Below are 25,994 nucleotides of genomic sequence, written 5' to 3' on the forward strand. Positions count from 1 at the left end.
TGTAGATGCAGGACTATAAAACTAGGCGATCGTAAAGTTTAATTTTATAATTGCATCCAATTATATGATTTAACATTTTGATTTTTAAAATAAAAATACTATTGGATACAGATTGTGTTAAATTGTGTGAGCTGCCACTAGAGGGCAGCAGGTGGCAGAAGCTACGCGTGTTCCATCTGACGTTTAGATGATTTTGACGTTGCGGACGTGACGTGACGTGAAATGACTGATAGGTCGCTCAGTTGCTAAGCTGCAGCCCAGCAGCGACTAGACCGTCAACAAGTGGCTTCAGCTGCAGTCAGATCAACAGAACGGGGTTCACACAAGTGGCCGCGATCAACAGACCAAGCTGAACACTCGGACTGTGGTTTACGCTTAACAAGCAGCGATACTTGGCTAAAAGCGGCTGTTAGTCGGCTAACGTTGGTTAGCGTCTACTCGCCGAGCAGGTAAAGGTCGGTAACTAGCGGTAGCCGAGACCACGAAACAAATAGTAACCTGACATCTACGTTGGTTCATCGGCCTGGCTAATTAACTTAATTGATCTTAAGGGACTCGCGACACTGAATTAGCAATAAAGCAATTATGGATGATTTGTGTAGTAATTAGCAACTTTCTAAGCTAACTAAGCGTGAATTGCTCGTATTGTTGAACGTTGAGTTGGCGTTAGCAGGACTAGCTACACTTAGTGCCGTAGTTTGCTACGTATTGGGCTAATCCATGCTTTCAAGAGTCAGCTGATGGGACAGAACCACTTGTCCCGTTCTTCTGTCCTCAATAGGTTCTGGTCACACGTTAACACTCTGGTGTCACAGTCGGCAGTAAGACGCAGTTCATGAATTAACCCCACCACTGGTCCAGGTCAAAGCAAGCAGCCAGCCGCCCAGTATGACCAGTATGGCTGCTGCCAGCACCACCAAGGTCTCATGGCGACTGCGTGAGTACACATTGTTTATTATGATGTGCGAAGAAGATACAAAATGTAAAGGCCCTCTGTAGTGTGTCCTTCATTTTAGGAAATAATGAAAGGCGAACGAGCAGAAGCACATATTGGTATAACACATCCTTGTTTTACCAACATTTGCTTTGATTTGCTGTGAGCCTATCCTCCCTCTTTTCCAGCTGTGGCTAAATCTGCCTTTCTTGTATTGTTGTGCAGAGGAGTTCGAGGCTCACTCCAGCAGCGTCTTCTGTTTGGCTTTGGCCAAGAGTTCTGGCCGCCTGCTGGCAACTGGTGGTGAGGACTGCAGGGTGAACATCTGGGCTGTCAGCAAGGCCAACTGCATCATGGTGAGAAGAGCTCGGTGTAAACTGCAGCTCAGGCTGTAGACAATGCTGGGATTTTACCCTGATTTTGCAGTTTTACTGCTAAGAGCGATTCCATCGCACTGAAAGTTTTCCCCCAGTTGATATTGATTGTTGTAATTGTTTCTCTCTTAGAGTCTGACTGGTCACAAGAACCCTGTGGAGTGTGTCCAGTTCAACATGTCTGAGGAGCAGGTTGTCGCTGGTTCACAATCTGGATCTATAAGAGTCTGGGACCTGGAGGCTGCAAAGAGTCAGTTCTGGATAGTTTTGATATGTTTTGATTTAAGTTACCATCTCAGTGTTTGCCCTGGGATCATGGCTTTGGGGGCAAAACACTCACACAAACACTTCATAATGTTAATGCTTTTTTAAATTACAGTATAACAATATATTATAACATCTGAACAATTACTGTACAATAACCTAACAACTGTACATTGAACTAAACACTAACCATCAAATTTATTTTAAAAAATCTAAGAAAAAAAGGTTAACAATTGCCCTCTGAAAGCCTCTGGGTCAAAACCAGTTTGTTTCTCTTGTTTTATATCTAAACAGTTAATGAGTTTGTAGTAATGAAGGGAGATGCTTCTGACAGTAATTGAATCAGTTCTTGGAGAGAAACTGTTTAGAAGTCAGAATATGTTAAATCTGAAAAATGAATTCATGAAGCAGCGTTTTGATTACTGTATATGTGTGTTTCACTGCTGCTTCTTGTTATGTCCAGTTTTAAGGACTCTGGTGGGACATAAAGCCAACATCACAGGTCTGGGCTTTCATCCGTTTGGAGACTTTCTCGCCTCCAGCTCCATGGACACAAACATCAAGGTCTGTAGTGTTTGTATTCACTGTATGAATGTGTTTTTATTTTTTCTTTAACCTTTTTCTGGTTCTTTGTTCAGCTATGGGATGTACGGAGGAAAGGATACGTGTTCAGATACAAGGTGAGTTTGTCTGTGTTTTTAGAGGATGAGCCTGATGACCGATATGTACTGACCTATTTAATTTTGTGTGTGTGTGTGTGTTGCAGGGTCACACTCAGGCAGTGAGGAGTCTGGCCTTCAGTCCAGATGGGAAGTGGTTGGCTTCAGCCAGTGAAGACTGCACCGTCAAGGTACGAGCTGATCTCATCTGATTAGTTTGACGGTTCCTGATTTGAGCCAGTTTACCTGGAACTGTGTCTGAGGCGAGGTGTGCATGGATCTGACTCTTTGTGACTGTTTGACTGCTTTTCAGCTGTGGGACCTGACTCAGGGGAAAACGATCACAGAGTTTAAATCTCACACTGCAGCTGTCAACATCGTTCAGTTTCACCCCAACGAGTACCTGCTGGCATCAGGCAGCTCAGACCGGTATCAAACCCTCTGCTGCATTTCTGTCTTTGCTCCAGACACACACTTTATGTCTGTCAGTGGTTTTATCTTTGGTTTGACTTTTGAATGATGAATGGTCCACATACGTTTCAGTTTTTTTTTGTTTATTTATGTTTAAACTTTTGTCGCGTTCCATTTTAATTCCCTGCTGACATTCATGTGTCTGCAGAACCATTAAGCTATGGGACCTGGAGAAATTTACACTCATCGGTTCCCTGGAGGGAGACACCACTCCAGTCAGGTGGGGTTTAGCAGGTTGAACAGCATTGTTGCTTAAGGTCTCACCTCTGACCCTAGCCTGTGGTTTCAGATGTACCCTGTTCAGTCCGGACGGCAGCTGTCTGTACAGCGGGGCCACGGATTCTCTGCGAGTCTTTGGTTGGGAGCCTGACCGCTGCTTCGATGTGGTGCCAGTGGGCTGGGGCAAAGTGTCTGACCTGGCAGTGTGCAACCAACAGCTGGTGCGTACGCCAGACACGCAAGCTTTTTCTGTCTTCTACTGGTGTTTACTTTATCTTTATCGTTCTTCACAGTTTAAACACATCCTCTGGTCGAGCTTTGCTCAGAATAATCAAATTCCACTGTAAGGCACTAGCTACTTACTTTAAACAGTCCTGATTCAGAGCAGAGTTGAACATTTGTGTGTGTTTGTTCTGTCGTGGTGGAGTTAACGTTGGCGACAGGTGAGCTGAGAATTAAAGCAACAAAGAACAAACCAACAGACTGACTTGATCCAATCATGTTCCCTGAAGGATAAAGCAAAGTGTTTAAACATGATGCTGGCTTCACTGTACCAATCGTTAATGAGTCAAACTATGACAAATGCGTCATTCAGTCAAAAGTGTCTGACCAAACTGGGAGTTGAAATGCTGAGACCAACGTGAGCATCTCTCCTCAGATCGGCGTGTCTCACCAGCTTTCCAGTGTGTCGTCCTACGTGGTTGATCTGAAGAGAGTTAAGAAGAGCGGCGTCTCTGTGCTCCAGGGCATCATCAAAGACAATCAGCCTCTGACTGAGCCAAAGGATCCTAAAGCATCTGCTCTGCGAAGAAACTACGAAAGGCCCACGACCACTTGCGGATCACAGAGGTACGACCGCCTCAGTCCTGCAGGTTAACGATGCGTTCAGGTAACGTGGGCCGTGCTCCTGTGTCCACAGCACTGATTCGCTGTCATACGAGTTTTTCTTTGTAAAACAATGACAGCAGTGGACGAGGCTTTTCTTGACTCTATGTTGTGACGTCACAAGGGTGAAGCAGAGGACTGACGCTGACAGACGGAGCCCTGAAGGAGAAAGGCGGAGCCCCAGCGAAGACGAGGCTGAAGAGAAACTGTCATCGGCTGAAATTCACAACGCTGAAGACTACAAGGAGATCTTCCAGCCGAAGAACGCCATCTGTAGGTGGACTCGTAGTCTGAACGGCTTCATTGGGTGTGACGCTAGTTCAGATCATGTCATTGGTTCTGTCACTAAACTGCATGTTTTTGACTAAGTCATTAATTTATTGTGGATTTCACAACCCACTGTTTTCTTTCTTTCAGCTCGAACTCCTCCGAAGATATCGGAACCTTTCCCTGCTCCTCCAGAAGATGGTGAGTCTCTCACAGCTGTCTCACTCAGAAAGCATGACATCCTGACTACCATCCTTCACCTTTAACCTTCTGTAATATTTATGTGATGTCAATGTAAAAAGCTGGTTCTGTAGCTGTGATCTGCAGCTTTTCTAGCTCCATCTTTCTCAGTTTTATCTACTAACATTTACATTTGGAGTGATCAAAGATTTGTCGTTTGGTCTTCTTCTCAGAGTCCGTGTTGGCGATTGGCCGTCAGACGAAAGACATAATCCCTCCGTTTCCTGACAAGCAGCAGGTCAGTGGTCACAGAACAGCAGTGATGTTTATAACTGGTATAACTAAAATAATATAAATGATTATTTGTATTGTGCACTTTAGTCAGCCTCAATTGACTGTAGCACGACAGACTTACAACTTAGTTGAGGTGTCTCGCTTGATATAGTCAGTGTAAAGTTTTGATTTAATTTGTTTGTGGACTGACCAGAACCAGCAGTTAGTGATTCTAGGGTTTCATTAGATGTGAGATGGATCCTGTTCAGAGCTGATGTGGTGCCTCCATCGTTCCTTCCTCCCTGTAATAATGACATTCATTACAGCTTCCTCCCCTGGCCACCTCTACCCCCGTCCAGAGGGTGGAACCTACAGTGGTTTCCTGTGTGAAGCGTCCGGGTCCCTCCTCTCCTGGCCCAGTTTCCTCTGCCGTCCCTCCCGCTCAGCCTCCCATCGCCACAGCCAAGACTAAACCACAACCTAAAATCATCCCAATCATCAGGAACGAGCCCATAGGCCTGAACGTGGCTGACTTCCTGCCTGTGAGCAGTTTTAAGGCTTTTTTCTCAACATGTTTCATGTCATTTAGTTTTACAGAGGATTTTGGCTGAACAGTTTGTGTATGTTCGTTCCTCAGTCCTCACACAACCACAGACCCGGAGCTCTGAGCGATGAAGAGGCTCTGTCTCAGATCAAGAAGGGTCATGACACCATGTGCGTGATGCTGAGCAGCCGACACAAGAACCTGGAGACGATCCGAGCCGTGTGGTCCAGAGAGGACATAAAGGTCAGACTCTGATTTGGGTAATCAAGTGAGGTTTATAGGTTTGTAATAACCTGCGAGATGAATGCACTGTGTGCATCCACTGACTTTGAATAACTGTTGTGACCGCAGAGCGCCCTGGACATGGCCGTCTCCATGAATGACCTGTCAATTGTTGTAGACATCCTCAACATCATCAACCTGCAGCCGTGAGTCACATTTATGTCATTTTGATGTGAAGTTTTCTGAGCCACAGCTGATGTGGACTCTTCATCTGTTTGAATATGTTAAAACTGGTTTGTTTCAGGACTTTATGGAAACTGGATATTTGTACAGTGATTCTTCCGCAGATCGACAAACTGCTGCAGAGTAAATATGAGAGGTGATTACCGTCGCTCCTTTTTAATTTGAAGCTGGCATCAGACTTTAAACAAGTCACTAGATGATCAGTTTAACCTTGTGCCTCCTCAGCTACATGCAGACTGGCTGCACGTCCCTGAAGCTCATCATGAAACATTTCTGGGTGCTGATCTCCGACACGCTGAAGGCAACGCCATCCGTAGGAGTCGATATCTCCAGAGAAGAGCGGTGAGTCCCAACAGCTGCACGTCTGTGACTGCAGAAACAAACTAAACACGGTTTGTTTGGTGCACAGCAATACCGTTGTTGTACCGGTTGTTGTGTTTGTATAACCTGTGGTTGGAACGTGACAACTCGTGTCGAACCTCCTTGACATTCAGTAGAGTATCTGACATCTGTTGGAAGATAATTCATCTGTTCAGACGTTACACTAGCAGACATTTTCAGTGCTGCCTTAAAAAACAGTACCGTAACGTTGCACCTGCACGGTAAGAGATGTTTGGAGAGACAAGCTTAATTTCCTTTTAAACTGGTAGCTTTAACATCATAATAATACCAGGTTAGACCCAGGAGCAGCATCATTACAAGCTGCGCTGTATGTGTCACAAGCAGCTGCGGTGAATTTAATGATTACAATTCAATTGGAGAAACCCGTCTGATTACGGATTTGTTTGTGTTGCCAGACACCAGAAGTGCAGAATGTGTTGCAAGCAGCTAAAGAACCTGAGCAACGTCGTGAAGAACAAGGCGGAGCAGGTCGGCCGACACGGCAGCACCTTCAGAGAGCTGCAGCTGCTAATGGTTCCACTCGATGACTCATGACCAACATGTTTCCAAAGGGCCATGAAGACACAGGTTGGCTGAGACAAGTAGCTGGTAGAGATTTTCAGCAGACATACAAAAACCACTGGAAACCATCAAACAGGAGCAACGCTAAAGGTTCCACATCTTGCTCAAAGAGGAAAACGTGATTTTTCCCCCCCAAATGCTGAATCGACTGCTGTTCATCTCTGCACACCTAAAACACTGGACCTCAGGTCGTTTATCTTTAATCGATGTAATTGTTCATAATGAACAAATAATGCAGTCAAACTGATCTGAGGTCAGATGTTGACTCGTGAGGACCCCTGAGGGGATTTAAGTATATTCAGCTCTTTGGCCTCTGACATTTGATGTTTTCATTTTTTGCTAAGTTTCAGACACTACAATACATGTACAGTTCTTATTGTGTTTATTTAAATAAAGTCGGACTTGGGATTAAAGCGCAGCCTTGTACGGCCTCTGCTCTGTGTGGCTGTGAATGGTTGATACCTGGTGTTTGAAAGAATAAAAGGGAGGACGTCAAAGCCCACATCCTTTGAATAAACACATTTTCATTTGAAGCATCAAGTGAAGCCTCTGACTTGCCATCATCACGACGGAAACCAGCATTAGGGTGACTGGAGCCGCTCCAGTGTGTGACCTCCACAACCAACCACCAGATGAGCAGCACACAATAGGCAACAACAGGCTTAATGAGAGCAGAGGAGACAAAGCTGCCATCAGGTGGCTTCAAAGTCCTCGTCCTGTGGGCTTGAGTACAGAATAGTGGTTAACAAGACTACTGACAGAACTGTGGATGGTTCTCAATGAGCAGGCTCAAGGTTTCTTGTTAAATCTAGGACCTTAGTCAGAATACAAGTAAAAACCTGGGACTCCACAAACTACTCCTGTGACCCCATCTGGCCAAAACCTGGAATAGACCATCACAGCAAACAGTTTCCAATTTCAGAAACAAAACTACATCTGTTCACTCATCACTAACTTCTACAGACTAACATTGTTGAAAAGTCCTCGTACTCAAGGATAGAACCAACCCACGGTTAAGTGATACAAGTTGGGTTTAGGGAGCTTGGACACTGCTTCAAATGGATCAAGTCGTCCACAGCAGATGAAAAAAACAGAAGGTTCCATGTTTTTTAAGAATATTTATTAAAAATGGGATTAGAAAAAAAACTGTAGAAACCTACAGCAGCAACAAAGCAAGCAGATGATCAACAACACACAGCAGCTCATCCTGTTCTCTACAGCTACAGCTCTGCCTGAGGTCAGCGGTCACCTGTGGTTACCACGGCAACAAGACAACAGCACAATACAGAGAAAACACAGTCAAGGAAAGTTTTGAACGTTCAGTTCACGTTGATCTGAAGGAAAAATCGTTTTTGAACAACGCCTTCGTTCTGCTCTGAGCACCGTGACGGATGATGGAGGACAAACAGACCAGGTCGAGTCTCCGCTGGAAAACAGCCATGACAAAATGAGGTCAATCAACAGAAATGCCAGATTCAAATCTCAGTTTTCAGCTGCAGATTAGGCTCAGACCGTTTCCATGCGGCTCCATCCTCCAGCAAAAATATCTTAATAAAACCTCAATAAAAACAAGATTAGCGCTACACAAATATTTACATTTAATTATGCATATTTCATAATCAACCACATCCTGGAATTATGGGTTAGAAAATTAGTTAAGTGTGACTTTACAAACCATTAAAGGAAATACTGTGATTGCAAAGCATATACTGATGAAAAAGGTTGAGTAAGGAAGTTGCGTTGGGTCAAGACGAACACAAACGCAAGTCAAGATGCTTCAAGGTTCAGTCTTTGTTCCGTCGTCCAGACTTCCTGCGTCCAGCTTCGTCTCCTTGTTGCTCAGGCCGTCAGCTTCAGTCGTCCTGCAGAGAAACCAGAGCAGTCAGCAGCGGTCTGAGCCGCCGGGGTCCAAGCGAGTCCCCGCTGCAGCCAATAAATGTGAAAACCTTTAATGAGCATCAGAACCAGTGACATAATTAGCTCTCTAACTATAATTACTCTTGGCTGTAGAGAAGTTATGGCTCATAACGAAGACTTTGGGGCCTGCTCATCCTGGACCAACGCACTAATCTGGAATGAGGCGATTTTATAGGCAAAAACCGTTGAACTGAGTTTTCAGATTTATCAGTGCAGACATGGAGAAAGTCACAGAGACGATGGAGAAGGACCATGATTCACAAACAGCAACACACTTAACACAGGAAAACAAAAAGTGAAGATAAAAGCCCAGCGAGTCCGGTACAAGCTTAGCACAAAGACATTTCACAGTCTAGTTCTTTTACTTCAACCTGACCACATCCAAACTAAAAGACTCATTCAAGTAAACAGTAGCTCCAACCAAAAATTTTATTTGAACCAGATCAGCAGAAATAAATTGGAACATTTCATTAAAACAGAAAAAAATAAATAAATACTCCTACATACATACAGTGGAATGTATTCAGACTTTCCTAAATTTTTCATATTGCAGCCATTTTCTAAAAACATTTCATTTTTTCCCAGGAATAATATTAATACTTTTTGTTTTGCAAAATAACACTTCTCTTATATCTTTGTGCTAAGCTAAAAGTTGTTTTTCAGGTTTCGGTCTTGCTGCTAGTTAAGTCTTATGCTAAGCTAAGCTCACGCTTTTTAGGGCTTTTTGTTCTTTAGGACTTTGTGCTAAGCTAGGCTAACGGTTGCTTTTTTAAGGCTTTGTGCTAAGCTATGCTAACAGTTTCTTTAAGTCTTTGTGCGAAGCCAGGCTAACAGTTGATTTTCCACACAAATGAAGGCTTGTATCGACAGCGTCGGAGCCAGCGACACAGAGCAGAACACTGCTGGGCCTGCTCAGCGCACAGACAAGCTGGTGCAGCTGTGTGGTTAGAGGTGGGGAGTGTTAAATGGGTGGAGGGAGGAGGAGGCCGCCATGCCATGCTGAGCGCTTCCATGCCAAGCTAATCCACCAATGGCTTACGTCCCCACCTACCTGCCCACCGTCCCCCACCAATGGGCTGGCTCTGTCTACCTGCCTGTCTGCAAACCAACCAACCAGACCACAGAATGAGGACACAGAGGAAGAAGAGGAGCAGGCTGACAGCAGGTGATGCTGGGAAAATCCTCCATCACTCTTACACTTGAGACCTGCGATGTTCAGGAGTCATTTATTATTATCGCAGCATTTATTTCTTTCATTTCCCAGAATAAAATTTGTCAGCCTGCATAAAGTGGGTGTAGAGAAGTTCATCTGTTAACAATTAGTTTGGAAGGTGAGCTGTGATCAGAGGTAACATTACTGACAATAATTAATTTAAGTTACGTTAAGTTTATTACCATGCAGGTTTCATCTTATTTTGGCCCAACAAGAAAAACTGGCTTTAGATCAGTGACACATTGGAGTGAATGAAAACAGGATGTGAATGAAAAATGACTAAAGTCTACATAAATCCTTTTCATGTCAAAATTAAAACAAGAAAGGCCAGTGAGCTAAATCAGCAGGACCATTATAGTGTCACTGTCTAAGTACGTCTGGACCCGTCTGAACACACACAGTCGGGTCAAGCAGGTACAGAACCCAGGTCTGTATCGTACCTGTAGAGAGCTGGGACTGGGACCTCCTCCGGGAGCTGCTGGGAGTTCTGGAGGCAGACGACAGGGTGGAGCCAGCGCTGCTGGCCCGAGAGATGGGCAGAGGGACCGGGGTCACCGGGGGAGAGTCCAACTGTGGGGGGTGAGGTCAAAAGGTCAAGATCTTTCAGTTTGGTTTTGGAACTCACGATTTTTAGTTTTCAAAACAGTTATTGTACTGAAAGGTTTCTTGCTTGCTCTGTCTATCATTTCTTTCTTTTCTTGTGTCCTTGTATTTCAAAGAGCAGCTCATTCAGCTTCTCTGAGCCACCAGCCCTAACAGGACAAGAACCATGCGAACTCCTTACCTCGACGCTGTCGTGTGTGGGTGACGACGACGTGGACGAGTTTTCGTGTCTCCTGGAGGATGAAGTCAACTCGACGCTTCGAACGCGCTGAGCAAACTTCAGGGAGCAGACGGACTCACTCATGTTCACAGGCAGTGGAGACACCTGCACAGGTGAGAGAGGGAGCCGCTGATTGCTTTTCAGCTACCAGAGACCTGTGAGAGGACATCAGTGTGGTTCTGATCCTGGTCTCACCTGCACCATCATCAGGGTCTTGCTGTCCCCGCTCAGGGAGTCCTGCAGCAGGTAGGTGAGTCTGGAGTTTCTGAACGGGACGTGGGAGTGTTTGCTCCGCAGCGCGTTGATGACGTCTCCCAGCGCTGACAGAGACTTGTTGATGCACTGAGCCTCTCGGAGACGAGTCCCCTCTGCCCCGGATTTACCAATCCTCTCTGAACCGGCTAAGTCCACAAGGTTCAGTTTACCTAAAGAACAGTAACACAGCTAATCAGGTTTGTAATTGGACTCAAATCTGCTGTTATCACCTTAGTATGTTATTAGTTTATAATATATAATAGCTGCATATTAAAATGGGACAAACACGGAACTAAAATGTTGAGTTAGCATCTGTACAGTTACAGCAAAGATGGAGAAAGCTGTAACCATAACAAGATGATGCTAACTTTGTGTGCCAACCTTGTGTGCGGTTTCCTGTAGCCGTGTTAAATCCAGACACGTTGATGATGAGCAGCGCGTGAGATCGAGAGCTGTGTTCATTCAAGTTGGTGCAGGCCGTCGCTCTGTTCACGTGACCCACCTCAAACACCTGGAAGACAGGTAACAGTTAAGTGGATGTTTCTTTACCCTGGGTTTGCTGGTTCTTTTATTATTTATTTCTGCATGACTTTGTTTCTGCAGGTTTGGTTAGATTTGCTCAGGAACTAGAAACCACTTAAATCAGAACAGCTGACGCCTCATCAAAGCAATCAAAAACTACATCTTGCTCCAAAAACAAGATAAGGCAAGAGCAGCAACATTCAAAGTTCTGACCCTGTTGATGTCCTCTGGACTCTGCACAGTGAAATTGGTGAGCCCGGGAACGTAGAGCTGTCCGCTGCCATCAGGGTTCAGCTTGATGTCCAGCTTATCGGTAGGATTCTCTCCCAGCAGGTCCCTGAGGGTGACAGACCTTTTCAAATCAGCTGACGATAATCTGATTTCATCCAGATGTTCCGTTACGCAACATCTGGACAGATGGAGATGAACCGAAATGATCCGTCTTTATGCAACTGCTCTGATGCTGCTGCCATAAAATGTCCTGATGATCCAGTCTGGGGCCAAACATTCACAGTGGGACCAGTAGTAAACGCAGCATTATCACTGTAGAAATGCGCAATGTTACTAACAAGCTCAGACTAAGACTCAACAACTCAGCTCATCATGGTTCGCCCTGAGGAAACTGTACTTGTTGACTGAACTGACCCTGGGTCAGTGCAACTGGTTTCTCACCGCAGTGTCTCATTGTAGATCTCCACCATGCTGACGCTGATCGTGTAGTCCCAGTCTGGAGCTTTCTCCATCACCTCTGAGAATAGCAGGCGGAGAGCTCGCTGGTTGATGCCAGGGTCCTCAGCCACGCCCTGCAGTCATCAGACAGGTGTTAACTATGAGTCATCATCGTCATCATCCCATGCTCCACTCTTCCTACCTCCATGGTGTAGGTTTTCCCAGAGCCGGTCTGTCCATAGGCAAAGATGCAGACATTGTAGCCATCGATACACGAAGTGACCAGTGACTGGACTTCCTGAAACACCTGATGACCCCAGAAAAGGTCAGACACAGCCATCTTTATGCAGAGTGTAGAGCAGCACTCAGCTGGTCGCTCACCTCTTCCTGTCCGGCCTGAGGAGGGAAGACTTTGTCCAGTTCAAAGGTCATGATTTTGCCCTTGTTGGAGAGGTAGAGGATGGCGTCGTCGTCCGAGTCGAAGCTCAGCATGGCTTTGGCGTCGGCGGAGTCCTGCTCCTCCTGGCTGACGGGACGGACGCGGCAGAAAACACGAATGTTACCTGGGACAGGATGGAATATCTCAGGTTAATTATTTAGTTTACAACCACAAGCTTCAGGCCAAGAATACAAGTACAACACCTGGGCCCGTAGTTTCCTGAAACCCTACAGTACTACAGTAATTACACAGCACTTCTATGAAAACTGGTTGGAATTTAGTTCCTGACCTTTGAGTCGAACAAGCTCATCGTGACATTTCTTCCTCAGGTTCATCTCTCGCTTGTATTTGCGCAGCAGTTCCTGGTTGGTGCTGCTCACCTCGCTGATCACCACACAGATCTGAAACCAAAATCAAGCTGGAGGTCACTCCTGTGCTTGGCTCTGTGGACTGCACGGTACCGAGTCCGGTGCACGCTCACCTCCTGCTTTGCCTCAGTGATCGCCCTGTCCAACAAAAAGGGGAAATCCTGCACCTGGCTCTTCAGACACTTGTAGTCACTGGTGAGAGTCCGGAGGGCCCGCTGCAGACTCAGCATCTTCATCCTCACTCCTGAAACAGACGCTCAGCTTAGCGTTGAACTTTGCCTGCAGGTTCAACCAACTCAGAGCTGAAAACAACAGAGCACACGTGTGTCCCCGACCTGCCAGGTTCTCATGAACGGCCTTCATCTCGCTCTCAGCCCTGATGAACGCCTCCTCGATCTCACGATTCTTCTCCTCCTCCAGGTTCTGCATCTCCACCTCCAGCTGGCCCTGAGCCCGCGCCATCTCTCCTTCATACACCAGGATCTGAAAAAGAAAGGCTAAAGCTTAGACTCAGATTTAGAGGACACACAGACACATTCAAAGAGGGACAGCGGCTGTGATCTACACATTTAAGTGGATGTAAATCAGCTCAGACGCCATTCGCCGGGTCAGCTTCACTTTCAAAAGATTTAGAGGGATTGGGAAGTTTCTTCTTCGGGTCTTTTAAAAATGATATTCAGAAACATTAGCTGGATGTGAACATGAACCTCTGGGTGGGAGCGGGACCAAAGCTACGCTGCTCAGGGATCAGCTGGCATCACTCGGGTTGAACAGGATCAAATGCTGGTTCTAGTGCTTTTGATGGACACACAGGGAGCAGATCATCACAGCCGACAGGCCCCGAAGCCAAACACTAAACCCAGTAATAAACCCAGTAGTAAACCAGTCATACCAGAATAGAGTTTAAAAACAGGAAAACACGTCACAAAAGCAAAGTCTGAGTTAAATTGAGTTTCTAAATCAAGGTTTTTGTGGTTTGGCAGCTTCGGGACCTGAGCTGCATCAAGGGGACGCCTCCTTGTGACACCTGAATGATGGCACAGAGCGGGGGGAGGGGGGAGGGGCCCAACCTTGGACAAGCTGTGCACCACCTCAGAGCAGCCCCCAGCGAAGGCTCTGGAGAGGAGGCGGCACAGACGGCCCCGATCAGAGAGGAGCTGCCACCGGACGCATGCAGAGAGAAGAGGGTTAGCGGGAGAAACCAGGGGGTGTCTTCATGCTCCTCAGTATCCAACAATCCAGCCAGCGCGACAGGAAGCGCATGCAGCGGCGGAGGCGGCCAGCGTTACCTGCGTCCGGAGCTGCGCACACGTCCTCTGAGAGTCGTGCAGCTGCGTTTCCAGATCCCGCAGCAGCTGCCTCTGCACCGACAGCTGCTCCTGAAGGACGGCGTTCTTGGTCTGCACCTCAGCCGCAGACGACTCCACCTCCACCGTCTGAAGGAGGAAACACAACCAGCACGTTTACCAAACGTCTGCTACGCTGCTGCAGCGGCTCATTTTCCATTGGACAGTTTCTCTGATGGACAGTGACTCCCTGAGTGTCATGTAGCTTTTACAAGAAAACATAAGAAAACAGATGAGACGCAGAGCAGAAGCTTCAGTGGAGGAACCAGAACATTTTATTATTAGTAGATGAAGTTTAGGTTTCACCTGGACTGTGGGAGTAGCTGCTGCCCGTCGGACCAGTTCCTCCTCACACTCCTGCAGCCGGAGGGCAAGTTTCTGCTCCGTCTCCTCCTGCATGTGCATCGACTCGTTCAACTGCCGGTCGAGCGTCTCCACCCTGGAGCTTTTGTCCAGGAGCTCCCGCTCCAGCTCAGCCAGGCGCCGCTCCCTCTGCCGGGCCTGGTTCTCCCATCGGGACACGTCCCTGCGCAGGAAATCTGCATCCTGCAGAAGATGGTTCAGGTTCTATTACCATCACAGGTCACGCAGCCAATGCAAGGACCTGTGTGTACCCGTACTGCATGTCCCAGTACCTCCATGTAACCACACCACATGTACCTGTGTGTACCATGTGTATCATATCTGTACCCCTATGTGCCCGGACCTCTGTGTACCCGTACCATGTGTACCCACCCGGCTGTACGGGCAGTGGCTGCAGCTGCAGGTCTCTTCTGCAGCGTCGAGCTTCTGAAGCTCTGAGCTCCTGCATGACTTCAGCTCCTGCTTCAGACGCTCGTTCTCCACCAACAGCAGCTCCAGCTGCTTCTCCAGGTCTGTCGCCCCCTAGAGGACAGAAAGAACCACAGCTGGATAACCCAATATTTGCCACACTATGTTTCCTGCTTAATTGTTTCAGATGAGTATGTGAGCATTTTCCCATGTCTCACCAGTTCAGAGCGAAGTCTCTCCACCTCCTGAGTCTGATCCAACAGCTTCTCCTCCAGCTCCCCCACCTGCACCAACCACAGCGTCAGTGTTTCAGCTTTGCTTAATGCACATCTAGTGTCTAGTTTACAAAGGCAGCTGTGCATAAAAGAAAAGTTAACTATGATTGAGAAAGGTTTATTGAAAGTGACAACGTGATTCATTCTGACCCAGGTAGCAACAACAGGAACCACAGAGGAGTGCATGTCTGTTACTGTTTGCTGGACCTACCTGTGTGCGCAGCCGAGAGACGAGCTGCTCTTCTCCTGGACGGCTGAGTCGATCTGGAGGCCGCTCGCCTGCAGACGCCGATGCTCTCACACCTGCACAGTCAAAGGGCAGAGCTGAGTCCCGTGAGCAGGAAGTACAGTAGATGGGCCGTCTGCTGTGATAACACGTGACTCCGTCCTCACCGCCGGGTGGCACGGACAGCGTCACCTCGCCTCCTCCGCGTGTGTCCTGCTGCTGCAGGTGCTGGAGCAGCAGGTGATGAGCGATGTCTTCAGAGCACAGACGAGCCTGAAACTCGCAAACTTTGTCTTGTAGAGCCTGAAAACATAGAAACATGGTTGAATGAGTGAGTGAGCAGCTTATCGTGGTGATGTTTCTAATGGGAGCAGATTTTAGGCTAGGATTCTACAGAGACTACACACGTCCACACCTCTAACTCGCATCCATCTGAGACTAGAGGCAAAGGAAATTAACTGAGCGGAACAGAAACTACGAGTTTACATTGGCAGGAGTCCACCAGGACCAGGCGACCTTCTGATGGCAGGAGGGAAAGAAACAGGCACATTTTTAACCTGTGTGTTGACTGTAGATAGTAACGAGCTCACAGCTTTAGTCACATGATCAACACCAGGAAGCTGCAAACAAGCCAGGTCAAGATGTAACTGCTTGTTTACAGGACCCGACCCAGAGCCAACCCGACTATAACCAGAACCTTAAAACAACAGGACAAAATGTCCTCTGAGTTCAGTTAAACGTTACCTACCTCGATGAGCAGCTGCTGGCTGGGTGCGTTCACTTGGGTCCGCTCTGCGCTCAGAGACGGACGGGGTGAGAAGACGGCAGAGGGCAGGGAGAGGAAGGAGCTGTCGTCTTCATCACTCATCAGAAAGTCCACTGAGCTCGCTGCAGACACAAAAAAGCAACGGAATCAAACAACGGTTAAACCAGAGCTCACTGTCAGAAATCAGCCTGTCGGAACCAGAACCCGCTCCAGGTCTCAGAGAGAAACAGAACCACGCGTCTCTCCGTCATTTGCCCCAGAGTTCCGTCGAGACCCACAGAACCTGCACTCTGGGGAAATCTGAGCATTAAACGGACTTAAGTCGCTCACAGCTTTAGACCAAATCCTGCTGCTGTGGAAACGGCGTTAACAGCAGAGACGTCCGGGCTCATCTCCACCTGCAGATCAACTACGTTGGACCATAATGACTTGAAAGCTCAACAAGACTCATCATTTGTGATGTTGGAATCGGAGCTGTACGTTAAAATCCACCTTCACCCTCACGTCGGCTTTTTTTAATTAAATGAGGGTTTTATCCAACAAACACTGACGCAGTTACTCAGACATCGAGTTACAGACGAAGTTAAAGGTGACGACGTTTAAAACAGAGCTTTGCTTCTTCAAAGAAACCAAAGCCTCATTTTACTGGTTGAAATGTTAAAACTGTCCTTTGTGACATGCTTGACTTTAAAGCAGGTAAATAAGTAAACTATCAACATAAATCTGCTAAAGAATGAAAGCTATGTGTAACACACTCTGTCCTCTCCCCGTTTCAGACAATAGCAGCAGTGTTCACTGATCCGTCGTCTCCAGAGACGTAAAACGATCAGCTGAGAAAAACACGCTTGGATAAATCAACGCGGCCGGTTCACGCTCACCTGTTCCTCCGACCACCTGCACCAACTCAGGCTCATCTGCTTCCTGTCGAGCTCCATTCAGGACTAGCGGGTGTGGCGCAAACGCATACATACACCATGACAAAAATGCAGCCTGGCCGGTATGCGTGTGTGTGTGTGTGTCCCGCAGTCACACTTACTGTCCAATGACACGTCCTTCTTCCAGAGCTCCTGCAGGCAGCTGCCGTGGCCGAGGTCCCAGGTCTTTCTTGTGCTGTACATGACCGCCGGGCTGAGCAGAGCGCTGGACCGCTGGACCGGCTGCAAACACACACATACACAGAGCGTTTACAGCCAACATCCATCTGATCTGCAACGATCGTCCTCCCCGGTTCACCTTCAGGTGCAGCGGAACCTGCGAGGTCGTTGGACCCAACTTTTAATGAGGGACAACAAGGACTCATCCCCCCAGCGAGGACAGTGACGAGTCCCTCTGAGATCACTGGAACAATGAATGGATGGACAGCCGCGGTGCACATCCAACCTGCCTCTCAGCCTTAGTCCCCGTCTCACACCTCCAGGCCTCCCATCCAGAGGCTGTGGGACCTACGGTCTCTTACCCATGTGTGTTCAGAGCGACAGCTCCTCCTCGATGGGGGGCCGTGACGCTCGCGGTCCTGCCAGCTCTTGTTGATCAGCGTTCCCATCCAGCCCAGCATGCTGGACCCATTCACAGACAACTAGTGACCTGCTGCTGAACCAACCCTGCAGGATTTCAGGTAGATGGAACCCCTGCTGTGCCCACACTGACCTGGAGTCAGCTAACCCACCAACAGCCCCAGTGGACAACAACAACATTGATCCACAGCTGACCTGAGCTCAGCTGCTGACCAAGCATCCCAGGCAGGATGAAGTCAGTGTAATCTGTTAATCCTCACAGCAGATGGCCTCTTTAGCTCACCTTCGTCTACAGGTGAGTGTACTGAAGAACAGCATGATGCAGACTGGAGGACTCCAACAGACACACAAACGTGTTGGAAGGTTATAAATGGAACTGAATAACAGGTTACATCAGAACCTTAACCAGCCAAAAGGTGGAACAATAAAAGAAGATTGTTTGTTTAAGCATCACAGATGGAGGAACTCAAGCAAAGTGGTCAATCATGGTTTTGTTCATGAACGGTTTCCCCTCATGAACATGTTAGAACCAAAGACAAAGACATTATGACAACATGAACCGACTGGAGGATGGAACCCAGACACCCATCAACTCAACTGCTTTGGTGCCGTGGATTCCGGAGGTCAAGTGTACAGGAGCATTCAGAGAACTTTAAAAGCTCCAGGATAAGAAGGTCACACGCTGCGAAAGTTCAGATTAGAGCTCAAAAGATGGAGTCATATGCTAATGCACATGTTTCAGGCTCAGGTTCTGGTGGGTCGATATACTGACAAATAACTGATGGACAAAACTGAACTCGAGCTTTGTCCCTGGTGAACATCTGGCAGGACAATAATTCAAGGAACAGAACCAAAAAGAATCCTTCACTAGAAATAACCTGTTCTGTGCATTAATATTCAGCTTTTTTCCATCTGAAAAATGTCTCCTGCTTCTGTAAACCGCTTACAGCAGAATAATCCTCAGGCCTCAAGGAGGAAAAGGAAACAATGAGCAAGAATCAAATCCTGGAGACAACGAAGAGAACCATGTTCCGTTTAGGTCCAATAAGGAGGCTTTCAATATATCTGAAGAGCTGTTGGAGACGTAGAGGAGACGGACCGCTCCGTCAGCAGAACCGAGCGGCTTCAGGCCGTGAAGCTGCCGTCAGACGCGTTCAAGTGTCGAACTGAACCCAGTAACCTGATGTGACCGTTGAGTTACCACTTATTGGCCACATATATGATGCCGTTGTTGGAGCTTATTGGTGCTGCACTGCAGAATGAAGCAGGATTGGTGTGTCCTCCCCGTCCTCCAGTAACTAGGTCACACCATCTCTCTGTGTGCTCACAATCAGCAGGAGTTCACAGCGCCCGTTACCACTGAATCAGCACCCGGTCATCACTGATGTTCTGCAGAAACGCGTTGAGATTAGATAAGAATACTGGTGACGTCACCTATGCCTGAAAGGCGTCAGGTTTTCAGCGTAGCTGCAGCTCGTTTTCTCTAACAATCTGAGTGAAATTAGAAACTATAAGCAAAAAACAGATGAGCATGTCTGTAGCAAGAACCATTGGCTTCGGATTCAGACAGAATCCACTTCTGCTGCTGCCAGAGCTCAGATGACCTACAATCTGCCCTGTTGTTGAACGCCTCATGACACTGACAGGCGACTCAAACTGCAAGTTTGACAAAATACAGCCTGCAACAAAATCCACTTATTTCAAAGCTTTTCATAGATTGAAACCAAACATTGAAATTAACCCCCAATAAAAATCTGGACATCTGACATGAGCATTTAGATTAAAACCTCTGTTTACACCCGATGTATCAAAATTTAGGATAAACCAACTGAAATCACAAAGTAAAAGCTAAACGCGAGTCACACTATCAGGTCTCAGTATCAGTTTGTTTAACACGCTGGTTTTCACCTACTTCAGAGCAGACATCACATGAACACACCAGGAGCTCATCAGACATGTCTGGCAGCACAGCGCTGCAGAGCAGAAGCCGCCGTCGCCTCCGAAGCCCCCGACGATTGGGACCAAACGCTGCAGTGGACGAGATCTGCGTCTCTACAGGTTTGTGCTTTATAAGACAGAGTATTGGTTTCAGCTCTACGCGCAAAATAGGGCCTGCGAAAACCGCCTCACTGAGCTGCTGCACGAGGACGAGCAGACAAGCGCTGGAGGTGAAATGAGCAGACGTTACCGGACAGAAAATCCACCGGAACAAAAGCGCATCGACCGCATCGCGCAGGGAACAGGAGCCTCTGCATCAGGTTACACGGCCTGCGCCTCGTTATCCGCTCCGTCCGCGTTCAACATGTCTGCCTCACCGTCCGCCATCCATCTGCTCCGTCTTACCTCGCTCCCTGCGGCCTCGCCATCACCATCCCTGCATCCTCCGCCTCCAACGCCGTTGCAGCCTCACGACAGACACACAGCAGCAGGATCAGTGTCAACGCCACCCGCCGACCCCCTCCACGCAGCTTCTCCCTCTGTTTCCCTAGCAACAGCGGAGCAGCATCACGCCCCCCGTGGAGCCGCCTCCCTCCTCCTCCTCCTCCTCCTCCTCCCTTCAGCAGATAAATATTTCAGCCTCAGCTGAGGCACGAGGAGCTACCCCCACCCCCGCCTGAAATATTCAGCACGGTGAGCGCTGGTTGTAGACTCAACCAGAGGAAGCGCGCGTCACGCAGGGTTGACTCCACTTCCACGTTTTTGACATTGCAGTCCAGCAAATTTAGCAGAATGAAATATTCCCCTTTATCAAAAGGCAGAGTTCATTCAGAAAAGTTAATATGAGCTCAAAGCATCCACCACCTTCTGACGATAAAGCGTGAGCACAGAAATCGCAGGTTCAACAGTTGACAGAAAACACTCCAACCAACAAATGCACAGAAATAAAACTCTGGTTGGTCTGAAGCTACGTTTGGTTCCTACGGTAGAGGAACGGCTCCATTCATTTATTTGATGCAGGGTCATTTTGGACCTGCAGCCTCGTGATGCTGCCCATTAAAAAGGTTGATTCCTTCACATACAGAAACAAAAGCTAAACCACTGAGTCCCTGTTGTTCAGAATTGAGCAGATTAATCTCTTGCATAACTGCTGATCTGACTCGACCCAAAACATCAACAAGGCGCCAGGAAGGAGGTTCCAGGATCAGATGATGATAAAGAAAGTTAATGTTCAACAGCGACCACAAAGAAACAAGTTGGGTGGAAGTGGGGCAGGCCACCTGGCCATAAAGCTTAAGGTTTACTGCTGCTACCATATCTGCTAGTTTACTGATCATCTGAACAGCTGATTGAAACAGGCTCAATCTTCAATGATCTGCTGTGTCCCCACACCCTCAACAAACCGAAAACACACGGCTCCAAACCCTGAAGATTTTATGCATCATTTCTTTTATTGACGCTGAGTCGTTTGTCTATTCTGACTTTTAACATAGTTCAAGTTATGTCTGAGACGCTCTGACAACAGCTGACATGGATCCAAACCTTTGGTCGAATGTCAGTTCTGATGTGGAACGCAACACGACGATCAGGTCGTAGCATCTGACGAGGACGTCGGTTCACACGTTCAGCTGTGTTTCTGCAGCGTTTGCGGTCGAGACCGAAGCTCATTAAAGCATTTCAGTATCTGGAAGTGGCTGCTGAATGGAAGCACCTGCTCACCTGAGCTCGTGTTCCGTCATCACGGGCGCAGGGTCTGCAGCTCATCAGTCCTCTGTGGTCCGAGAGCTTCGCTGAACCGCGACTTCGGGTCTTGGAGCAAGCGTCGGTGTCATGTCCCTTCTCTGAACAGCGTTCCAGCCCCACGGTCTTGGTGTTTCGGGTCTTGAAGAGGCTGTGTAGGGTCAGGACCACCAGGGTGCAAAGGACATACATGCCCCCAACTCACGGGTCCACTTCCAACTTGTCAACAACTGTTCAGCGCCAGCTTGGCCGGAGGTTCGCTGTCCTCAGGCCCCAGTGAGGACCAGCAGATCTTTACATCCTCAGAGTTCCTTTCCACTCCACTGGATCGATCTGGCAGCTTTGCTTCAGGCCTGTGTCCTTTTATGTCTCACCTCCTGCACCTCTGTCCTGGATTCCGCCCCTCAGGAGTCGCCGCTTCCACAGAACCGATAAACTTTGTGAACCTTGTACCGTCTCTCTGCAGGTGCTGCCGTCACATCAACAGCTGACGGACAGGTAACCGGAGCCTCAGCAGGCAGCTGCCATTTCACAGTGTAACCCAACGCCCAGAGAAGAGGATGATGGATCCGCAGAGCCTGGGATTGGTCCAAATCTGGTACTTGACAGACTTGATGTCAGTGGGTAAAAAAAAAAAAAAAAACTTTCATCCATCTCAACGGTTTTGGGTCCGAGTTTGTGTGATGTAAAACCAGCTGCCCAACACAAGGACACAGAAGCATGACTGAACCCTCGTCTGCTCCCAGGCTATTAAATCTTCTTTACTGTAGCTGGTTTCCCATCATTCGGGTCCGATCAGGCAGATCCTCGGCTCATCTGTGACTCTCTGTCTCCCTCCTTCACCTCGGCCACACCGAGTGATTGACAGCAGAGACGGAGCTTGGCCTCCACTCTCACCCCTCCCTCCTCGTCCTGGGACCATCTGCTCCTGTTGTTGGAGGATAAAGCTGCAGGACCTCGGCCACCGATGATGCAACGTTGTAGGACAGCTTTAACCTTTGCAAACCAAACACGAATGAAGGCATCACGTCGTTTACAACTCTGATCAGCTTTATTCAGACACTTGGACCACATGTCATGCTACCCGGTTCCCCGGAGTCCTCGAGCAGCCCCGACCCATTTAGGGGACGGAACTGGGCATCCTGGGAACTGGGTCTGGATGGATCCGATTCACTGTATGTATGCTGTAAACAGAGCTGCAACAGTTTGAGTAGCAACAAAAGAGGATATTTACGGTCCAACGACCACTTTCAGGGTCCTAATGAGAGAGGAGGGGTCACAGCACGAAGCAGCGGCCTCATCTGCAATTGGGAAGAGTTCAGGACCACAACCGACTTCAAACACATTCATCACTGAATCAAAGAGGATCCATGGATCCCTTCAGTAGGTTTTGGGAGTAAGGATCACGTCTCACAAGGTTCTACCATCCCTGATTTTAGTGCCCTTAATAACAAATGGAGAAGCGAGATGGAGCAGTTGGCTTTAGCGGTTCAGTTTCCCAACATGCACTGCACATACCCAGACATCAGCTCTACCTCTGAGCTATTTAAAGAGGAAATTACAGAGTGAGCAGCCGTGTGGAACCACAGTGACATGAGCGAAGGAAGGAAAAGCTGACGGAGCCTTTGTCAGCATAGCTTAGCACAGACACTGGAAGCAGGTGGAAACTGCATGGCTCCTTTCCGGCAGAGTCATAACACAGATCAGTGATGACGGGGATGATTTAACCCTTCGTGTCCCGATGGCTGCTTTATCCACAGTAACGCCAGCAGTTAGCTGGTAACGGAAGGTCACAGTGATGAGTCACAGTTTGACAGCATGTGTTCCGGGGCATGATGGCAGCCAAAGAGCTCCCCCTGCTGGACTCTGCTGAATCACCATCTGGTTTTGATCAGGTCCACGTTACATAACAGACAGCTGAGAGTCACACACAGTAAAGGCATCAGAACTGTAGAATCCAGACCCTAAATCTTTTCCACATCTGGAAACCAAATAATGTTTCCAGATGTTGTCGCCTCTGGATAAAGACTTCATGGAACAAATTCTTCACCTGGAACACATGGCAGCAGGAAGAGCAGCCGCCGGGTTCCTTAGATTTGGCTGAACAACATGACAAGTTCATGAGAAAATAACTCACACACACACACACACACCTCTGCGGGCGGGTCAGGATCACTGCACCGGACAAGAAAGACGAGTTCTGGAAGCCAACCCAGACGATCGACACTCAGCGCACACACAAAACTACTGCATCCAGCTCTGCAGCAGCAACCAACAGGTCTCAGCTGCAGACAGTGGAATCATTCACATTTGTCCTTGAATAATCTGAGCCAGCTGCACCACAGGACGGATCCAGGACGGATCCAGGACGGAACCAGGACGACAACGTCAAGGTTCCTGTAGCGTCTGTGGAAGCAAAGCTTCAAGCCATTTATGGGTTCAAATGACAGCAGCAAAGAAAGCAAACTGGCTCTAGGATTAATGCTGACAAACACGGTTCATGTCCAGCGTCACAAACATAAAATCACAAATGTCTCCATGGAAACTATTGACAGACAAACCAGCTGGAATTAAGCAAATGAAAACTAAGATCTATTTAACACGATTCTTTGAACCCCGAGCAGAGTGTGTCACTGCTGAAAGGACGTCATTGTGATATGTGTTTGTCGTGTATGTGCTGTGACAAACTCAACTACTTCCCATGATTTTGGTTTGTTCATATGATGGAGTCAGACTAATTAAGTTTCAGTTCAATTTGATTAAATTTTACTGATGTAATTATTGCAGATACTAAACCACATAAGCCAGAAGTCACAATAACCAGAACCAATAGAGGCCACCCAGGAGGACCTACTTTCATCCAGCTCCTTCACAGACCCACAGTAGGAGCATCGGGATGAGGGAACTGGTTCCAACAGAAAGCAGCAGACTCAGCGGAACAAGCTCCAAGCAGCTTTACAGCCTCCATCCCAGGCCCTAAGACGCCTCCACTGGGTCTGTAAGCAGCATTCGAATCAGAACCTACACACTGGTAACCGAGCAGCAGCGTGTGGAGCCATTAGCAGATACTATCAGCAAACACTCCGTTAATGGTTAATGACCAAGGGACTGGTCCCTGGAGGACAAACCAATGGATGAAAAGAGGACCCTGATGATCAAAGGCCTCCGAGAAGGCAGATGTGCTGGGAGCTCAGTTTTAAAGGAGCATCGCGCCACACAGACACAAACTCTAGTGAAAGAAAGTGGACTTATAGCAGCGCTTCAATGCGGCTTGTTCACCAGAGCTTGGATGTCTTTATGTATTTTCCCCCTCTGAATGTGAGGAACAAGAGAGGCAGACGTCAGTGAGCTGTGTGACGGGAGCTTCCTGTGATGTGGCTGCTGCTATTTATAGAAGATGTTGTGGAGCGGTCAGCGTGTGCAGCCTCCACCCTGCTCGTCGCTGCTGCCGCCACACACACACACACACACACACACACACACACACACACACACACACACACACACACACACACACACACACACACACACACACACACACACACACACACACACACACAGGAAGCCAGGGAGTCTGGAAGCAGCCTCGCTTTACTCTACAGTTCAGGATCCGGCCCGACTTCCTCCGTGTTTTAGAGCCTTTTTATGTCATCTCTGGTCCAACTCCTGTGCATTTGAGGACAACCACAACAAACCAAATCTACTCGTGAGAACAGAGTAACCCTAAGTTTTATCTACACTGACCCTGATGAACTTTGACCTGCAGATTTTCGCCACTAATACCTAACCAGGGTTTAACTGGATCGGAATGTTCATGTAGGTGTCCAGACACTGGTTCTGGAAAACCTGCCTTTGTTCAACAAAGCTAAAAGAGGATTGTTCTTTTCACAGAATCAGGGAATTAGAAAACTATAGTTTGTGTTTATAGGAGACGCAGGGACACTCAGCAGGACCACCTGCTGGGTTCACTCAGCTTATAGTCATCATTTTGCATATTTCTAATCCTCGGTTATTGAAGGAACCGCAGACATCTCCACGCATCGACCTGGGAATTCAAACTTCATGTTTAACCAATCATTTCATTATTCCACCCCCTTCAAAAACTCGCCGCCCGCCCCGGTCGTTCCCGTCAGTGTCCGGTTCTGTTCTCTGGCATTCCAGTCTCACGTGCGAGTTCATTAGAGAGGCACAGGCACGTGCGTGTGCGCGGCCCAGGTGAGAACGAGCCTTTTGTCGCCAGAACGTCCCGGAGCGTGGAAGCTGCTGGACGGTCACATGAGCGGCTCAATTAGATCTGCACCGTCAGACACTTTCACCCGAACAACAGCCCGAACACGACGGGCTCGGCTCGGCCCAACGACGTCTACACAAACACCACGAAGTCTGAAGGAGTTTAAAAGTTTTAAGGAGCCGAACTTTTCCTCACCTCTGGTCCCGAGCAGCGAGTCCTCTTACTCCTCGGTTCGGTCCTTTCAGGAATTCCGCCCGGTTCTGTAGCAGAACGATTCAAACTCTGCGGTATCAGCTGGTTTCACTCCGGCTGCGCAGCGGTTCTGGATCTGCGCGTTGCTCCGTAGCTAAAACGTCAAGACTGCGGTCTGGCTATGCCGCCTTCAAGGACCGTCGGACAAGTGGCTTTCGAGCGCGCAATAGAAAATTTATAGATGAGGGCGGTACCAGAACCGGTTGCAGAAACACCAGCTTCTCCGACGAC

The 25,994-nt window shown here is 48.1% G+C and overlaps 2 protein-coding genes across 11 annotated transcripts; one reads left to right on the forward strand and one right to left on the reverse strand.

The window, feature by feature from the left end:
* The first annotated feature begins 203 nt into the window (after positions 1 to 203).
* Positions 204 to 6,916, forward strand: katnb1 (katanin p80 (WD repeat containing) subunit B 1). Of its 2 annotated transcripts, none has more exons than XM_029145242.3 (20): positions 204 to 455; positions 782 to 937; positions 1,160 to 1,290; positions 1,441 to 1,558; positions 2,036 to 2,136; positions 2,211 to 2,252; positions 2,339 to 2,422; positions 2,545 to 2,660; positions 2,851 to 2,922; positions 2,992 to 3,142; positions 3,580 to 3,770; positions 3,931 to 4,079; positions 4,224 to 4,274; positions 4,487 to 4,551; positions 4,853 to 5,068; positions 5,164 to 5,313; positions 5,422 to 5,498; positions 5,597 to 5,671; positions 5,761 to 5,877; positions 6,333 to 6,916. In XM_029145242.3, exons 2-20 carry the CDS (start codon positions 889 to 891, stop codon positions 6,469 to 6,471), a joined length of 2,094 nt encoding a protein of 697 aa, XP_029001075.1. In that variant the 5' UTR covers positions 204 to 455; positions 782 to 888; the 3' UTR covers positions 6,472 to 6,916. The 2 variants fall into 2 exon arrangements, with proteins under 2 accessions (XP_029001075.1, XP_029001074.1); XM_029145241.3 differs by having other exon boundaries at positions 204 to 449.
* Positions 6,917 to 7,601: 685 nt separating this feature from the next.
* kifc3 (kinesin family member C3) lies at positions 7,602 to 25,895 on the reverse strand. 9 transcript variants are annotated; one of them, XM_029144527.3, is made up of 23 exons: positions 25,707 to 25,895; positions 17,125 to 17,245; positions 16,071 to 16,210; positions 15,490 to 15,625; positions 15,308 to 15,399; positions 15,040 to 15,105; positions 14,786 to 14,935; positions 14,357 to 14,596; positions 13,994 to 14,140; positions 13,775 to 13,861; positions 13,040 to 13,187; positions 12,818 to 12,948; positions 12,626 to 12,737; positions 12,279 to 12,460; positions 12,100 to 12,204; positions 11,901 to 12,031; positions 11,442 to 11,565; positions 11,088 to 11,217; positions 10,647 to 10,876; positions 10,413 to 10,556; positions 10,069 to 10,198; positions 9,467 to 9,621; positions 7,602 to 8,360 (listed from the first exon to the last, which is right to left on the reverse strand). In XM_029144527.3, the coding sequence occupies exons 2-23, from the start codon at positions 17,204 to 17,206 to the stop codon at positions 8,352 to 8,354; spliced, it is 2,871 nt and encodes a 956-aa protein (XP_029000360.1). In that variant the 5' UTR covers positions 17,207 to 17,245; positions 25,707 to 25,895; the 3' UTR covers positions 7,602 to 8,351. The 9 variants fall into 9 exon arrangements, with proteins under 9 accessions (XP_029000360.1, XP_029000355.1, XP_029000357.1 ...); XM_029144522.3 differs by lacking the exon at positions 25,707 to 25,895 and adding an exon at positions 21,260 to 22,201; XM_029144524.3 differs by lacking the exon at positions 25,707 to 25,895 and adding an exon at positions 21,260 to 22,196 and having other exon boundaries at positions 9,467 to 9,513.
* Between the last annotated feature and the right edge of the window lie 99 nt (positions 25,896 to 25,994).

The sequence above is a fragment of the Betta splendens genome, chromosome 3 (genome assembly GCF_900634795.4).
Source record: "Betta splendens chromosome 3, fBetSpl5.4, whole genome shotgun sequence".
Lineage (NCBI taxonomy): Eukaryota > Metazoa > Chordata > Actinopteri > Anabantiformes > Osphronemidae > Betta > Betta splendens.

Bases quoted from the DNA above. Each gene is read 5' to 3' on its own strand.
- kifc3 (XM_029144522.3), bottom strand. From the start codon at position 21,472: ATGTATGTCCTTTGCACCCTGGTGGTCCTGACCCTACACAGCCTCTTC. The intron at 15,106-15,307 runs GTAGGTCCAGCA...TGGTTGGTGCAG, and splicing joins TCTCTCGGCTGCGCACACAG to GTGGGGGAGCTGGAGGAGAA. The intron at 12,461-12,625 runs GTCAGGAACTAA...ATCCTGTCCCAG, and splicing joins TGAGCTTGTTCGACTCAAAG to GTAACATTCGTGTTTTCTGC.
- katnb1 (XM_029145242.3), top strand. From the start codon at position 889: ATGACCAGTATGGCTGCTGCCAGCACCACCAAGGTCTCATGGCGACTG. The intron at 4,275-4,486 runs GTGAGTCTCTCA...TCTTCTTCTCAG, and splicing joins CCCTGCTCCTCCAGAAGATG to AGTCCGTGTTGGCGATTGGC. The intron at 5,069-5,163 runs GTGAGCAGTTTT...TTCGTTCCTCAG, and splicing joins ACGTGGCTGACTTCCTGCCT to TCCTCACACAACCACAGACC.